At 40.9% G+C, this 17,228-nt stretch overlaps 2 protein-coding genes across 2 annotated transcripts; one reads left to right on the forward strand and one right to left on the reverse strand.

Moving 5' to 3' along the window:
- Window positions 1-213: 213 nt before the first annotated feature.
- LOC115535339 (ras-related protein Rab-5A) lies at window positions 214-7,293 on the reverse strand. The gene is made up of 6 exons (XM_030346389.1): window positions 7,106-7,293; window positions 5,327-5,528; window positions 4,865-5,016; window positions 4,290-4,412; window positions 3,243-3,336; window positions 214-2,803 (listed from the first exon to the last, which is right to left on the reverse strand). Exons 2-6 carry the CDS (start codon window positions 5,490-5,492, stop codon window positions 2,688-2,690), a joined length of 651 nt encoding a protein of 216 aa, XP_030202249.1. The 5' UTR covers window positions 5,493-5,528; window positions 7,106-7,293; the 3' UTR covers window positions 214-2,687.
- Window positions 7,294-12,397: 5,104 nt separating this feature from the next.
- otud6b (OTU deubiquitinase 6B) lies at window positions 12,398-17,215 on the forward strand. Its single transcript, XM_030347672.1, has 8 exons — window positions 12,398-12,994; window positions 13,217-13,356; window positions 13,565-13,687; window positions 13,991-14,191; window positions 15,737-15,857; window positions 15,974-16,035; window positions 16,130-16,236; window positions 16,891-17,215. The coding sequence occupies exons 1-8, from the start codon at window positions 12,919-12,921 to the stop codon at window positions 16,973-16,975; spliced, it is 915 nt and encodes a 304-aa protein (XP_030203532.1). The 5' UTR covers window positions 12,398-12,918; the 3' UTR covers window positions 16,976-17,215.
- Window positions 17,216-17,228: the final 13 nt, after the last annotated feature.

Here is a 17,228-nt window from a genome sequence, read left to right on the forward strand (position 1 = left end):
AAGACACGTCATTGACCTCTTATAGACATCACTAAAGCAAGATAGAACTGTCATCACATTGATTACATAAAGACAGTGTTCCTCAACTCAAGGACAAATGAAAGATTTATTACACTCCTAGTATTTATTTTAGAAGCACAAGGAGGAAATTCACTTTGCTTGCTAATTTTCACACTCCCAGACTTACCCTCACACATAGATTAAAATCCCAAATTCAATAATGAATGATCACATTTATTTCAGTATTTATTTGGTCATTACATACATTTTTGTAAAATGCTTGCATTTTTATGTTTTCGGCTGCAATTTATTGTCCACAGCAAAAAACGAAATACGTACGACGTATATTTATATATATATACCCTACTACATGTTAATTTCATTCCCCATGATGCACCAGTGTCTCTTCGATCTCGGGTGAAGACTGTTCCAACAGTCAGAAATATACAGACATTATTGGCAAACTACATCCTCCCACTCTGGATGTGAAGTTTTATCTTAAGTTCTCTTTGCTTGTCTGATACCAAAAAGGGGAACCAAATATAGTGAAATGTGAGAGAAAGACGTTAAACAAACAAATGAGAAGACCAAACGTTGAAATATAATCTCTTTCTTTTTTGGGAGAAAAAGTACAAGACAGACCATAAAAGCTATTTCATGTTTTTGTTAATAGCATTAAAGACATTTATAAAGACCACCATTGATTATAATTTAACCATTTGTGTGGGGAAAAAAATTAATAATCGCAACAAAACTCCACACCTAGACCAAACCGGTTTTGTTTTTTAACCACAAACTGTACAAGTATTACATTTTTTCAATGAACTTCCGGACAACTCCCTAGCAAGCATTAGTCCTATCAATTGCAAATTTGAAAAAAAAGTAGACTACATTGCAACACCCTATTTACAGTATATTATTTATATATGTATATATATATTTATATCACACTGGCTGTAATTATGACAAGATATATCCATGAGCGTCATTAGTGCAAGGCATGAGTAAGACAAACCGTTCAAAAAGGTTACTGACTGGATATTTTGCGTGTCTAATGTAACAGTGTGGGGGGGGTGGGGGGGAGAAGAATGCAGGAAACGAATGCAGGTTTGTGCACAATTATATATATATATATATATATATATATATATATATATATATATATATATATATATATAACAGGGTGTGTATGTATATTTAATCATGTGTTATGTACAAAGGTGTCTCAAAATGGATTGAAGAGGAAGGGTAGGGGTTTCTACGGTCTCCATGTTGGATCTGCATGTGCAAATGGCTGTGCGCGTGTCAGTGCGTGTGTGTGTACAGAAGTAATTACCATATGAACATCCCAGGTCACCCCTGCATATGGTGGCACACAGCAGTGTCTAAAGCACCTTCTATAAAAAGAAAAAAGAAAATCACAACTTATTTTCGACTCAAAGTAGGAATATGCCCAAAGCCTCAACACCATCCTAGTCATCATCTTACCAGGCAGCAAAAAAAAGATGCACACTTCAAGGAACTCGTCAGAAAACAAGCCAAGGTCTGCTTAAGGAGAAATTACGGAGACAAGTAACGGTCGAGCCTCTTGTTTGAACAACCTGACCCCCATTACAGAACGTGTCTAGAGGAGAATTATGGAAAGCAGTCGATGCAAGGTGTGAATGTCGTACACTCCTCTCCTAACTACCGGTGGATAAGTGGGGTTGCATAATTAGGAGACAAGCAGATGCCGTCACTGCTTGGGTGTTAGACTCAAGGACTCCCTGTGTCTCTTGAAAGAGTGCAAGCATGCGCGAGAGAGGTTGATATTTGAGGGGGGGGGGGGGGGGGGAAATCATGTCACATCTCAAGGGTCCTTGCAGACACTGAAGTCAGAGTGAGGAACACTGCAAGACATTGCACAACGCCACTAGGGACCATGGAAGCAGACACAAGAGGGGAATGGATGGATCCTTATGGATGGGCTGGTGAAGGCATTAGGAAGGAGGGTCCGGGGACCCCTGTGCTATGTTTGATCTCGGCAGGCAGAACAGGAGAACCTGGTGCCGCGTCTGTCCAGACATCGGTGGGCAGGAAGAAGTCTTGGATTTTAAAAAAATGTTCCCATTCTGTTGAGAGCACTTTTAAGCCAAGAGGTATTTCATAATTTTCCTTTTTCTTTTTTCTCAAGACTTCAAAGATGTTACATTTTCATACTTTTTCTTTTCACTTCAGCACTCCTAAATATACATGCGTTAACTCTTCTTACCAAACCAAAAAGTTAAAATTATATTGGAGAAAATAAGCAGTGCCTTGCCTCTCAGCTCCACCTGGGATTACAAACAGACAGGTAAGAGAGAAGGCAAGGGCGGAGCCAATATCCAAACGCAACAGTCAAACAATCGAAAGACACTGGTAGGGTGAGGGAGGGAGAGGGATGGAAAAGCTGAAGGGGGGCACTTTTTTGAATTCACAGTCGGGCCATTGCAATGGTTACTGCAGAGAAGAGTTTGGAAGGACTTGTGTGCAGACCAGCGTTGGAAAGACGACTCAGACGAGTCAGGTTGGGAACTGTGCAGAGGCGTTTTGGGTCATGGATGGATGAGAAGGAGAGGAAAATGGGGGTCTCGTTAGTTACTACTAGACGAGAGGAGACAGTGAGGGTTGGATGGGAGTTAGGCAGCGGCAGCGGCAGCTGTAACACGTTAGGTACTGCAGCACGGGGCCTTGGCCGGCTGTGCTGCCTCCGTCAGGTCCACACCCCGGTTACGCCCGCCGGTCGCCCCAACCGGCTGCGGCTCGCTCTTGGGCAATCTCTTAGCTGAGGAGCAAACAGACACAAATACACATGCAAACAAATAGCAAATGAATGAGAACAATCACAAATATTGTGTATTGGTTAGTTTGTTGATATCTATCTGTCCGTCTATCTATCAATCAATCTATCTACATACATCTATATATGCTTATGATTTCAAAAAAAGTCCACCTCTTGAGCATCGTTGCATTAAACATATGGTCATCTAAAAAAGGTATGATACCCTACAAACCCTTTTCGCTGCCGTCAATATTTGTGTAATTTATCACTCATCACTAATCTTAATCTAATCTTGCTTTAATAACTATGGGATACCAATAAGACCATTAACCATGATATTGAACAATTACCCCTAGTGTACAACAGCCATTCATCAAGCTTCAAGGAATAAGCAGATTACGTACAATCAGAAAAAAAAAAGTAAGTATTCAGTAAAACGCACCGATAGCCATAAAGATCTCGTTCACATTCATAGAGGTCTTGGCTGACGTCTCCATGAAGAGTAAACTGTTGTCATCTGCATACGACTGGGCTTCCTGTCAAAACACACCAATTATATATTTGCTTGACAGCTGCTTTCAAGCAATAACAAACACAAAGGCAGATATTAAGATTAAATACACGCACACAACATATAAATCATTGCCCAAACATGTGTATGGATATTAGGGCCCGACCGATTCATCGGCCTGCCGATTTAATCGGCCGATTATAGCCTTTTTGAAAATAATCGGCATCGGCCAAAAAGACGCAGATTACAACCGATTTTTTATTTATTTTTTTATTTATTTTTTTAAATGTTATTGCGCTTAGTATCCTGCAGATTGCGCTCCTACTCGCCTTGGTAACTAACAACTTTAGCTGGAGTAAAAAAGAGGAGATTGAATTTTACCGTACAACATGAAAGCACGCTCGCTCAGGCAGCTGCGCGCTCACCTCACCAATGTACACAAGACGCGTTGTTTGAGCATGTTGTGCCTGTTTTTCTTTAGGTCCCAGGCCATGTTCATTTGTTATACTGTAGACCCTAACGGTGAGACCATACTGCTCAGCACGCACGTGTTAGTCACTGCTCACGAGCGCAGCACATTGGGAGTTAGTTATTTATTTTACATTACTCATTTTTGACTGTAAATGTATTCTAAAACACTCAAAGGTTCTGCATTCAATTCACATATTCGTCAAAAGTGTTTAAAGTATATTTAAGGTATCAAAAACTACGTTTTATATGCTTTTTTTTTTTTCTTTTTTTTTTTTTTTAATCGGCCGATTAAATCGTAATTTTTCTCTGAAAATAATCGGCATCGGCACTCAAAAATCAATATCGGTCGGGCCCTAATGGATATAACTACTGCGGCCCTCAAAAAAGAATAAATATAAATGTGTGCGAGGGGTCTACACAAAGCCAATGAGAAATGACTAAATGACTAAATAGTAAAGAAGAAAATCCTTGTTGAGACAATGGTGAGGGGCAAATATTTGTTCAGACCTGGAAGTCTACGGTTCTCTTGCTGGCGAGGTCAGCCTTGTTACCCGACAGGGCAATCACAATGTTGGGGCTTGCTTGTCTCTGCAACTCCTTTACCCAGTTCTTAGCCCGAGCAAAGGACTCCTATAGACACACACAACCACACAGTGAACGAGGGAGAGAGGTTCCCTGTTAGAAGTGAATCTCTCACAGGGTTTCTCCTTGCAAAGACCTTTAGCATATTTTGCACCAAATAAATTCCACGTCGATCAATAAAGTAAATGTATCTGTACACGTACTAAAGATAATCACTGATAAGTAGTAAGCTAATGTTGACAAAAGCGCTGTAGGTAACCTCAGCCAGCACTGGAACCACGTAACTACGTAACTTTGTTAGGGAGACATGCGAGTAGAATCTGGGAAATGTCCCTTTGTCAGTAATTCCCCTGTTCTTTGCGTCTCCCTTTTTTCCCCCCAAATACAATTGCCCTCATTTAGTAGTTGAACAGTCTGAGCCGAGGAGCATGCAACATACGTTGCGACAAAAAGAAGAGAATAAAATCTCATAAAATAAAAATGTGAAGGCATGAACGTACCTCGTTGGTGATGTCGTAGACTACGATGGCGGCCTGTGCGCCCCGGTAATACATGGGTGCCAGGCTGTGGTATCGCTCCTGGCCGGCCGTGTCCCAGATCTCAAACTTCACCGTCGTGTCATCCAGACAGACGGTCTGGGTCAGAAACGCAGCTGAAGAAGAAAGACAGAAGACAATGAGATTTCAATGAAGATTGGTGAACGAAAAAAAAAGGAGGGTATGGCTATGACGACAAACTCCATAAATCGCCGCATAACTATTATGTGGAAAAGTTTCAGCAGAAAAGTTCAGCACATACTCAATATTTTTTAATTTGAAAAAGATATCTCCATCCTATCACACATCTCAGTCCTCCAACATTTACAGTCATAGTTAAATATACAAAATGATATACAATTACCACAATTCATCTGTAAAATATTTAACCCCCTCCCAGGTTCTATCAAATAGTGTGCGGCTTACCTCCTATTGTACTCTCCTGAAACTCATGGAACTGTCCTTTGACAAAGCGAAGCACAAGACTGGACTTGCCAACCGCAGACTCCCCGAGCAGGACCAACTTAAACTGGCAAATCTTGTTTGCCGAATTAGGCCCATTGGGTCTCGTAGCTCCTCCGCGATTGGCCATCTAAACAGATCGCCTTGGGTCCTGTATCAGACTTGGCTAAACAGTGAGAGGCAAAATATTAAGAAAATAACATGCATTATTTTAAATGTTTGACCGGATGCATTTTCACCTTCCTGTCGAGATATTTTCATTTGAGCAGACATTTGCTTTCTTAATAGTAGAACATGTAGTAAGAATTTAAATAAAGGAAAGAGAAGACACAAGCCAAAAAATATTTCAAATATAAAAGGCATGATAACGAAATAACAACTAGAAAACTAGTTATTTTCTTGGGTCATCTCAAGCTAATAAACATTCAATCTGTATTTTTTCCTTATAACCAAAATATTGAAATTTCTAATTGATAATATACTTTTAATGCGAAAAATAGAGTAATATGTGGGTAATTCTCCTGAAATTAAACGTTTGCTAGGATCTCTATTCGAGGAGAATCTTTGGTCTGAACTGGGCTTTAGGCATCGTCGCAAACAATTGGCTTCACAATTATAAACACACGTGATATTCCACCACCTGTGATAAAATAGGAATTTAATGGTCTGTCAGATAGTTATCGTGATTTAATGTCATTGTGGTTTCCTTTTAAAGCCAGTTATAGGGACGATGTTAAAACATTGTAGGTCTTTTTTTTTTAAAATGACTAGCCTATGAGTAATTCAAACATAAGCAACACATGTGCATATCACTGTTGTGAAGTTCTGTGGAAGTCGATAGTGTATCTCAATGGTTAGTTGGTGGTTACTCTTGTACAATGTATATATAATGCAACTGAATAAAGATATATGTAACGTTGTCTACGTGTCTCTTGACACGTGTAGAGAAAATGTGAATAATATTAACGCCTTGGCCATACATATTTTTAGCCATTTGATTGGCCAGAACTTAATTTGTGACAGCCGCAAAATAAATTGGTTGTTAGCAAAATTAAGATTTTTTAAAAAAAGTAAATCAACCATCGTATTACAGCATTGATAAACAATAAGGTCTGAGAGGTTAACACGGATATAATAAACCCATAGCCACATCAAACCTCGAGGCTGGCATTTATGTTGAAGTTATAGAGGCCGTTTTCCAGTTTGTTTTGTTGTCTGGCTAGCTGATAGCTATAGGCTAGCTGACAGCTACCAGATAGCTTTTAGCAATCGGGTAGCTGATAGCTATCGGCTAGCTTATAAATACCGGCTACATAGCGTGTTGTTGTCATTCCGCTAACTAGCATGTTGACAATACAACGGGGCTGCAATGTGTCACAGGCACATAGCCAAACAACGTCTGTACATGTACAGCTGTGTGTGTTGATCCATATCAGACCAGCACCTGTTTTAGTGGTTTCAGGGTCTAATTGGGTCCGATCCCCTCACATTTACGTTAGCCTGTTAGCATTAAGCGTTAGCAATCCACCCACTGACCTGATTAATGTGACACCAACAGACAAAAACCATGTGAGCTACATGTCAATTCAAGGTTAGATAATCGTATCCGATAGTACAACGTTATGTTTAATAGCGTGTCATATCAACAATCAAAAACATTAGACATTACAGTGTAGCCAAAACATCAACAAGCTAACCCCACTGACAACTGATCATCATAACGTTACAACACTAGCACTTTACCTCGGGTTATGATCACCACGAATCAATGATGTAAGGGCAGCGCAGAGATGTTAAAGAACAACACATAAAGGAACCAAGTCTCTCTGTCACACACCCTCTCTCTCTCTCTCTGTCTCTCTCTCTCTCTCTCTCTCTCTCTCTCAAAACACAAACACGGTCTGTCTCCCCCCCTCCGCCACGTCACACACGCACGGATGCTCTCCAAGAATGAAATTGTCATCAGTCAATTAAATTAAATATATTTCAGATGACACACACACACACACACACACACACACACACACACACACACACACACACACACACACACACACACACACACACACACACACACACACACACGATATTATTATAACAAAACACCTTACTATATATGTATCTCTAATGATAATGGAATGATAATGTAAACACAACAGTAACACATCCTTACATCCTACATCCATTAACTGGTGTCGAGATGACGCCTCATGAAACTTCACAGCCTCTCAGCCAGATGATCCTGCAAAGTGGTTTGACCTCAAAGCTTTAAACTAGTACACTAGGAACACCAAGTGTTGAATGAACAGTGAAATTATGATTTTAAAGGAGACATATTAGGTTTTTTTCCAAACAAGTAAACATAGTATATGAGTTCCAGAAAACATGTTTTTGAAGCTGGAAATAGCTTTTAGGAAAGAAAATCTCGCCTTCCGCTATTCCCCTCTGTTTCTGTCACGGTCTGTCTGCCACGCCTCCTTCACTACTCTATTCATTCACCCCTCGCAGCTGGGCTGCATCAGGTGATTAGTGGAGGCTATAAATTAGCTGAACACTGTTCACCTGGTGTCAGATTGTCTTCGCTGTTTTGTTCATGCAAGTCTACAGCAATTCGCCTATCTCCCGACCCGGTTTCCCGATCCTGCCCGTCCCCGACTACGTTCCCCGCCTCGTCCCTGCTGATTTGGTTGACAAAGTAAACCAGAACATCATTGTAATTTGCTTGTCTCTAAGTCGTGCTTTTGGGTTCTAATCTGCCAGCCTCTTCAGTAGAGCGTGACAGTTTCTGTCCCTTCAGAATGTGCTGTTTCTGGTGTCTGTAGCTTTAATGCAAATGAGCTGCTGCCCATTGACCAATGAGCTGTCAGAATGAACCAAAGGCCTAAACACACCGGCGCTGAAGCGGCGTGTCAAAAAGTCTGCCCCCATTATTCCGGATGTACTAGCCCACACCGGCACCGACTATTACGAGAATTGATGATGAGAGACTGGTCGTCGAGGTGGAAAAATATGTCGAATTGTGTTACCAAAGTTCCCGTCATTACAAAGACAACTCCAAAAAGGACATTGCCTGGCGAGCCATAGCTCTGGAGATTGGCTCTTCAGGTGAGAATTCCACAATGGTGGACTAAGTACCCAAACCATTAACCATAATGGGAAATAGACTAAATCAAGTCACATATAATCACACCATGTAGGTAGAAACCAGATTACTTGTAATATATATATTTTTATGTAAGGCAAGGCAACTTCATTTATATAGCACTTTTCATGCATGAAGCAGACTCAAAGTGCTTCACATAGAAACACTCATACAATAAAATAGATAAGTAAAAGAAAAACACAGGCAAAGCTCAAAAATGAATTGTCATGTATTAACTGTCTCTCTGGTATCAGATCATGTATTAACTGTCTCTCTGGATTTAAGGGAAAATAACTGTCTCGAGCCCTCAAATAGAATACACTGGCTACTGAATCCAGCACAGCAATAACATCACTGTATTTATCCCGAGGGATAAAAAAAAGTATATACATATATATGCAGGTATACCAGAGAGGGATAATAACTAGATTATAGGTCATCATGACTACTCCATACGGTTCTGCCATTGCACACTTCCTAGTGGCGAATTTAAATATTGGCGTGCCTCTCAGGATCTACACAGAGCTCCTGGACCAGATTGTGGTATACCCCCTGTTCTTGTCTCCGTTCATTGATGGGGTGCACCCAAACCCTTCGTCTTCTCCTTGCCCGCCTACTGCGCAGCAGAAGAAGGGCAGCCACCCTCTGTCTGGCAACAGTTATTTGTTCTGTTGAAATAAAAAAAACTCAATAAAATGTAAAAGAGCTTGCTCAATTAAAATGGATAACTACTGGCTGCATACATGTAAATGTGTGGCTATGTTAAGGCTATATAGATGGATAGATAGATAGCTACTTTATTGGTCCCAATGGGGACCAATAAAGCCATCATTGGGACCAATAAAGCCATCCAGGAGTTCAATACAATAAATACACACTAACAATTGGCCTTAAAAGGTGACTGCACTATATACTAAAAAGGCTTAATAGAAGGTCTTGCACTTATGGAGATTGTTGATGCAGTAGATGAATAATTGCACAATATAAAATAAATAATTGCACAATATAAAATAATGACAGTAAATATAACGATAAAGTGCCCTACAAACTATGTTGATAAATCTGCTGCTTGGAAAAATACTTTCACTGCGCAGATTATACATTTTTCAAATTATTCAGCCAAAAAATATGGAAAATAAATAAACTAGGCTACGTAGGCTACTCATTTATGGCGTTTCGTCTCTTTGTTGCGGTTGATTGACAGGTGACTTCCTGCTTTTATACTTCTCAGGCGGCACGTGAAATGCGCGCCGCTGCGCTTCGGCGCCGGTGTGTTTAGGCCAATGGGTGAGTAGCCTATTGTATCCTAGTTTAATTAGTTTCCATCTTTTTTGCTGAATAATTTGAAAAAATGTATAATCTGCGCAGTGAAAGTATGTTTTCAAGCAGCAGATCTACCAACTTAGTTTGTAGTGCACTTTATCGTTTTATTTACTGTCATTTCTTATATATTTTATATTTTGCAATTATTCATCTACTGCATCAACCATCTCAATAAGTGCAGGACCTTCTATTAAGCCTTTTTTGTATATAGTGCAGTCACCTTTTAAGGCCAATTGTTATTGTGTGTATATTTATTGTATTGAGCTACTGGATGGCTTTATTGGTCCCCATTGGGACAAATAAAGTAGATATCTATCCATCTATATAGCCTTAACATAGCCACACATTTACATGTATGCAGACAGTAGTTATCCATTTTAATTGAACACAAGCTATTTTACATTTTATTGAGTTTTTTTTATTTCAACAGAACAATTGTTGCCAGACAGAGGGTGGTTGCCCTTCTTCTGCTGCGCCGTAGGCGGGCAGGGAGAAGACGAAGGGTTTGGGTCCGGGGGTTGGTCCGGGATGGCCGATACCACCGTCACCCACCAGCCGGCGACGGAGAGCACCAACCGAACCCCAATCAGCGGGATGGGAGACACCTGGCTGGACACAGCCAGGGAAAGACTTTAAAAGGCACTCGGGAGCAGACGGAAAGGGCCGACGAGTGACGGAGACAGCAAGGGCCGAGCCAGCCCTATCCTAGAGGCCTATGGCGGTAGATTTGTGTCTTTATTATGCAATCAAAAATAATAGGTTTGAGAGCAAAACTTTCCACACTGCAATCAAAAAATAGATTTGAAAGCAAAACTATCGACACGGCAATCAAAAAATGTTTTATTGCAAGATAAATTAATGTGATAAAAAAAATATTAATGGGAATCCAAAAGTTTTGTTTGCAAACCCAAAAGTTTTGTTTGCGAATCCAAAAGTTTTGTTTGCGAATCAAAAAGCTTTGTTTGCGAATCCTAAAGTTTTGCTTGCGAATCCAAAAGCTTTGCTTGTTGTTGAGCTGAATCTCGTGGGCGGGACCTACGCCAAAAGATGATAGACACGTCTCTATTGGCCAGTCTCGATCGGAGTGACAGCTTGGCAACATCCGAAAAGCCGCTGCCCCCCGACCGCCTCCAGAAGCAGATTGTCGGCCTGTTCGTTTGTGCCTCTCAATCCGCGGCGGCGGTCAACAACATCGCCCTGCTCTCCTCTGCCATGGTCTCCTTGTCGGCTGACAGGGAGGCCTACGGGATTTTCAGGGCACGCAAGCGCGCGCACGGGACAAGCCCATAAGGCGAAGCCTAGACGGCGTAGCCTACATGAAATAGAACTCCCTCTCTCGTTACTAACTGTGGATGTTGCCAAGCTGTCACTCCGATCGAGACTGGCCAATAGAGACGTGTCTTACATCTTTTGGCGTAGGTCCCGCCCACGAGATTCAGCTCAACAGCAAGCAAAGCTTTTGGATTCGCAAGCAAAACTTCAGGATTCGCAAGCAAAGCTTTTTGATTCGCAAACAAAACTTTTGGGTTTGCAAACAAAACTTTTGGATTCCCATTAATATTTTTTTTATCACATTAATTTATCTTGCAATAAAACATTTTTTGATTGCAGTGTCGATAGTTTTGCTCTCAAATCTATTTTTTGATTGCAGTGTGGAAAGTTTTGCTCTCAAACCTATTATTTTTGATTGCATAATAAAGACACAAATCTACCTCCATAGAGGCCCACGGAGGCCCTAGAGACCGCGAGTACCTTATATGATTTAAGTTGTCTGTAATAAATGCCGTGATCGGCTAAACCCTCACTGCCAAGCGTGATTTATACCTGGAACCCGGCTCATTCGAGGAGCGGGTTGCCACAATATATACGTGTATACATACATATATCTGATCCCTCGGGATAAATAGTGATATTTTTGCTGTGCTGGACTCTGCAGTCTATTTTATTTGCGTGCTCGAGACACTTATGTTATTTTTCCTTAAACCCTGAGAGACAGTTAATACATGACAATGCATTTTTGAACTTTGCCTGTGTTTTCTTCTACTTAGCCTATCTATTTTATTGTATTGTATATTTATTGTATTTCTATATGAAGGACTTTGAGTCTGCCTCATGTATGTAAAGTGCTATATAAATGAGGTTGCCTTGCCTTAAATAAAAAAAAAAATATTACAAGTAATCTGGTTTCTACCTACATGGTGTGGTTATACTGTATGTGACTGATTTCGTCTATTTCCCATTATGGTTAATGGTTTGGGTAACCTACTTAGTCCACCATTGTGGAATTCTCACCTGAAGAGCCAATCTCCAGAGCTATGGCTCTCCAGGCAATGTCCTTTTTGGAGTTGGATTTGTAATGACGGGAACATTGGTCATACAATTCGACATATTTTTCCACCTCGACGAAGAGTCTCTCATCGTCCATTCTCGTAATTGTTTCTCACAAATGAAAGAGGGCGACATCCAGTGGTGAGGGGTAGATATGGAGGTGCCTACGGGACCCGGGATGTACAAACGAGCTTTTAAAAAGCGCCTTTTCAGGGGCGGCGACGCTAGGGAATAGAATATTGGATCGAAGACTGGTTGGGCGGCGCGGCGCGGAAAGCTGCCGCGCGGCTAGTCGGCGCCGGTGTGGGCTAGTACATCCGGAATAATGGGGGCAGACTTTTTTACGCGCCGCTTCGGCGCCGGTGTGTTTAGGCCTTGATACAGCTACGCTGTAAGAGATCGACTTTGCAACTCGTCCGAGGATTGAGGAACACGCCATAAGTGCTGCAAGCCAGGAAACTACGTCACGTTCTCGAGACCGGTCAGACGTACGGGCGTACCATACAAATCGATAGCATAACTGGCAGGAGGCGCTAATGGCCTTCCGATGTATGATAGGAGAGCGAAGAAGAAGAGGCTCCACCCGTTTTGTCAAGGTTTTGTCATTTCCGGGAACCCCCGCCTCACGTGCTTCTTTAGATCCAATTCATATTTTATCTTCAGTAAGCATTTTGGAAGTATAATAGCAAAGGGTTAGAGGATATCTGTGTGATTGGATTTGCTCGAATTCTATTTCAACCCAATCAAATCCCCCAAAGAAGACATGGAGGAGGATATTTTAGGCAGTCCAGAGGAGCTTCTGGCAAAGCAACACCGCAGGGAAAAGAAAGACTTGCAAGGTATTTAAAATGATCCGTCTCTCATGGCCGATGTGTTGGTGGCTCAATTTAAAATGCAGGCTTTTATTAGCCATGTTCGACTAGAAGAACAGCTGTATTTCATTGTGTTTATTTTCGACCATCTGATAATTCACAATTGTATGCGATGCTCTGTCCCCCTCTCACGGACCTTGCAAAAGTGTATACGCAATTAATACATCTAGCTTTGTGCGATATCTGCAGCGACAATCCAAAGCATGAAGAATACGGTCCCCAAGAACGACAAAAAGAGACGCAAACATCTGACAGAAGACATCTGCAGACTAGAAGCTGAACTCAACTTGAAGCAAGAGGAGGAAATCAGTCAGCTCAAAGCTACGCAAGTAAAGGCCAAATAATGTGATCAATGTCATGCAGCATGTCAGCAGTTCATTCTCTACCTCGACATACCTAAAGACAAGACATCGCCGTGTCTAGTCCAAAAAAACCTTTTCAGTATTTGAAAATTATACCGGTTTTTTTTTGGATTCAAACGTTATTATTATTCATTATTATCATTGACTAGGTTCTAACTTTACATTGGTCGGATAGGTGGTGGAAGAGGCAGTAAAGGTGGAGGAGGTGGTGAATGGCGTGGAGAGCCTCGGGTTGGATGGTGACCAGGAGAAAGCCGACGAGAAGCTGCCTCGTCCCACCAAGGCTCAGAAGAGAAGGGTGAGACTCTAACTCAGGTATATTTGTTTTTTAAATGGGGGGCCAAGCTTTCATCATTTTTTAAAGAGCTTTACACTTGTCACCCATAGGTTAAATTCTCCCAAAAGAAACGGGAAGGAATAAGAATCTATTATCCCCTAGTTCATAATTAGGTTAGCAGTGGTTGGTTTAGGGTTTCTTGCTCAAGGATGGTAGACTGGAAAACAGTTATATTCCTGGACTACTGGTAGACTGTGGGCTGCAGGTTTCAACCCAGTACCTTTTTAGATCCTAACCACTTAACCACTCTAACCACTCTTCCAGGATAAGAAGGCTGCTCAGGAGAAGGAGCGAGAGAGCCGGATAGCCGAGGCGGAGGTGGATAACCTGCTGGGGGCCCGTCACCAGGAGGGCTTGAAGCTGGCCCAGAAGCTCTCCGAGCGCCAGCTGCAGATCAAGGAGATTGCGTCCGACGGACACTGCCTGTACCGCGCAATAGAGGACCAGCTAGCCCGCCGCGCGTTGGTACGTATCTTAGAAGCTGTTTCATCTGTAGCTAATGATAGTTATGCTCTTAAGACCATATATTATCTTTGATCGTTATATTAGACTGTAATGTTATCCATAACATATATATATATATATATATATTAGTGCTGTCAGTTTAACGCGTTATTAATGGCGTTAACGCAAACCAATTTTAACTGCGCGTACACCAGAAACAAAACAATAAGCACGCCGCACAGACTTGTTGGGGCAAGCAAGGATACGGAGCGGGTGAAAAACTCCTTAAAAGTGTTTGTGTCTCTGTTCGATCCTGCCCGAGAGTTCAAAGTTGTCATTAGCTGTTACGTCTTTCTGACCAATCGGAGTTCAAGGGCCCACCTGGGCTGTACCACTTCGGGAGGGGCCGCTTAGTTACTCCCCTCTAGACAAAATTGACTTGTTGCGATGTTGACAGTTTGAGTATTGTGTCTGTTGAGTGAGTGAGAGGTTGCGGGGGCACAGCTCATGCTGCCGGACGGCGCTGCAAGGAACTTTTATAAACTCAATATTGTTATCCCGCAGTAATCAGCCCGACAGCCCCGAAACGTTAAGTTCAGTGATTGAAACAAATAAAAGCCTGGGCTATTTAAGTTTTACGGTAGGCCTACCACTGTCAACCACCTGCCCGGTGTCAAGTGGACCGGGTTTAATTCACTGCGGGTCTCTTCTCAACACTCTGATCTCACTAAAGGGCTAGCAGCACGAAATCAAGGGATATTTAGAATATTAAAAAAAAGTGTGATTAATCGCGAGGTAACTATGACGTTAATGCGATTAAATATTGTAATCGCTTGACAGCACTAATATATATATATATATATATTAATATTAGAGCTGTCAGTTAATCGCGTTATTAACAGTGTTAATGCAAACCAAATTTAACGGCGTTAAATTTTTTATCGCGCGATTAACGCAATTATTTTGTATTTTTTTTTTTTTCTTTGGCTCAAAACAAAGAAGCAGTAGCCTGACTGCTATGTTCAAATGACATTTGTTCAAAGCAGTCATTTAATTGCACTATAGGCTCTTTTTTTGTATCGTCCTGTTTTGATCAGTGTATATGCCAATGTTGTTATCAATAAAAAATCATTTGCACACGGCAAGCCGATGCACTTCACCATGTTGATAAGATAATTAAAATGAGAAGAATTATGGGACAAAAAAATCAAGGGATATTTAGCATAGAAAAATAATTTGCGATTAATCGTGAGTTAACTATGACATTAATGCGATTAATCACGATTAAATATTTTAATTGACAGCTCTAATATATATATATATATATATATATATATATATATATATATATATATATATATATATATATATATATATATATATATATATATATATATATATATATATATATATATATAAAAATAATAATATTGTGATACCGATTTATTATTGGCAAATATATACTGCTTTTGCTGCCATTTGTGATTAATTGTTTTCATAAATTATGAGTTCTCAAATGTGTTGACAAAGGTGAATATCTGAAGCTGTTTTTGTATTGTCTTAAAGCCAGGCTTAACCATGAGCCTAAAAGGACTAAGATCGTGCACCGCTGAGCACATGAGAGGTCATACTGACGACTTCATCCCATTCCTCACCCACCCCAACACGGGTGACATGTACAGTGCAGGTACAACTGTTGGAGGCATGTCAAATATGCAGAAACAAAACCATTTCACCAAGTCATAAAAAGGATTCACTAATGTGTGTGTGTGTATGTGTGTGTGTGTGTGTGTGTGTGTCCAGAGGATTTTGAGAAGTACTGCAATGAAGTTGATCACACTGCAGCTTGGGGCGGACAGCTGGAGGTATACGCACGTATCAATGTCAATTTGGTGTTTTACCATGAATGTAGTAAGTAGTAGTAAAACATGCTTTTCTGTTGTTGTGTTCTGCCCCCAGCTGCGAGCACTTACTGAAGTCCTTAAGCTTCCCATAGAAGTGATCCAGGCGGATGCGTTGGATATAAAAATAGGAGAGGAGTACGACAGTCCCCCTATCACGCTTGTGTGAGTTTATTTTGGTTGAATTGATGGAAGTCATGTTGCAATGCTTGTTTGGTTTAATGGGCCTGACACACCTAGTGGTCATATTGGTTGTTATGCTAGCTGGGTCAGCCACTGAGATGTATGTGGGTGATTCCAAGGGCCCATGGATGACGAATACTGAACACTTCATGTTTAAATTCAAACTAAGACTGCTACATTTCTTGGCAAAATAATGTTTATAATAAATCGGATATCGTCATTTTTGACTCGCATGGACAAGAAACATTCCGATTTATGGCTTATACAAGCAATTTTAGATTTACATTTCTGGGCTATATTTCCTTAACCGATGCTGCAATTTGGTATTGGTTGGTAATTCTATCGAGGTCTAGCGAAAATAAAAGCTTCAATAATACTCCTCCCTTCCGATTACTCTGGTTATGTGCAGATGATTCCCTGAATCCTTTTCATTTCTAAATGTCAGGTTGTAATGGGTTATTAAATAATGGCATTCACATTCCCCTTTCTGTCCTTCATAAATGACTTGGTTAATGAAAGCTATCTTTACTGGCCAACAGATGTAAATGGTATTTTTGAACAAGGAGAGCTTTGTTTTACCATTCGCACTCTGGTTGAATTGTACTTATTATAAAGACTTTCCTTTTTTTTCTTCAGCTACATGCGTCACGCTTACGGCCTGGGAGAGCACTACAACTCTGTGGAACGTCTAAAGGAGCCTGCCACCGAAGAAGATAGCTGAGCTACTAATATATGAGTGCTTCAAAAGTTACTGCTGTGACACTTTTGGAAGCATGGCATCTCATGGGAAACACAGTGTCTTAATGAGGCTTAGTGTGCTGCATTAGGAGAACAAAAGTGTATCTGCTTGCTTGGTATAAAGGGAACAGTGTGAGTAGTTAACTTTCCCAGGTTGTATCAAATGAGTGTGACTGAATCTAGCTGAGGCTTAAGATTAAACATTCAGTGGATTTTTTGTGAACTCATGGAGAAAT

This window comes from Gadus morhua, chromosome 22 (genome assembly GCF_902167405.1).
Source record: "Gadus morhua chromosome 22, gadMor3.0, whole genome shotgun sequence".
NCBI classification, from domain to species: Eukaryota; Metazoa; Chordata; class Actinopteri; order Gadiformes; family Gadidae; genus Gadus; species Gadus morhua.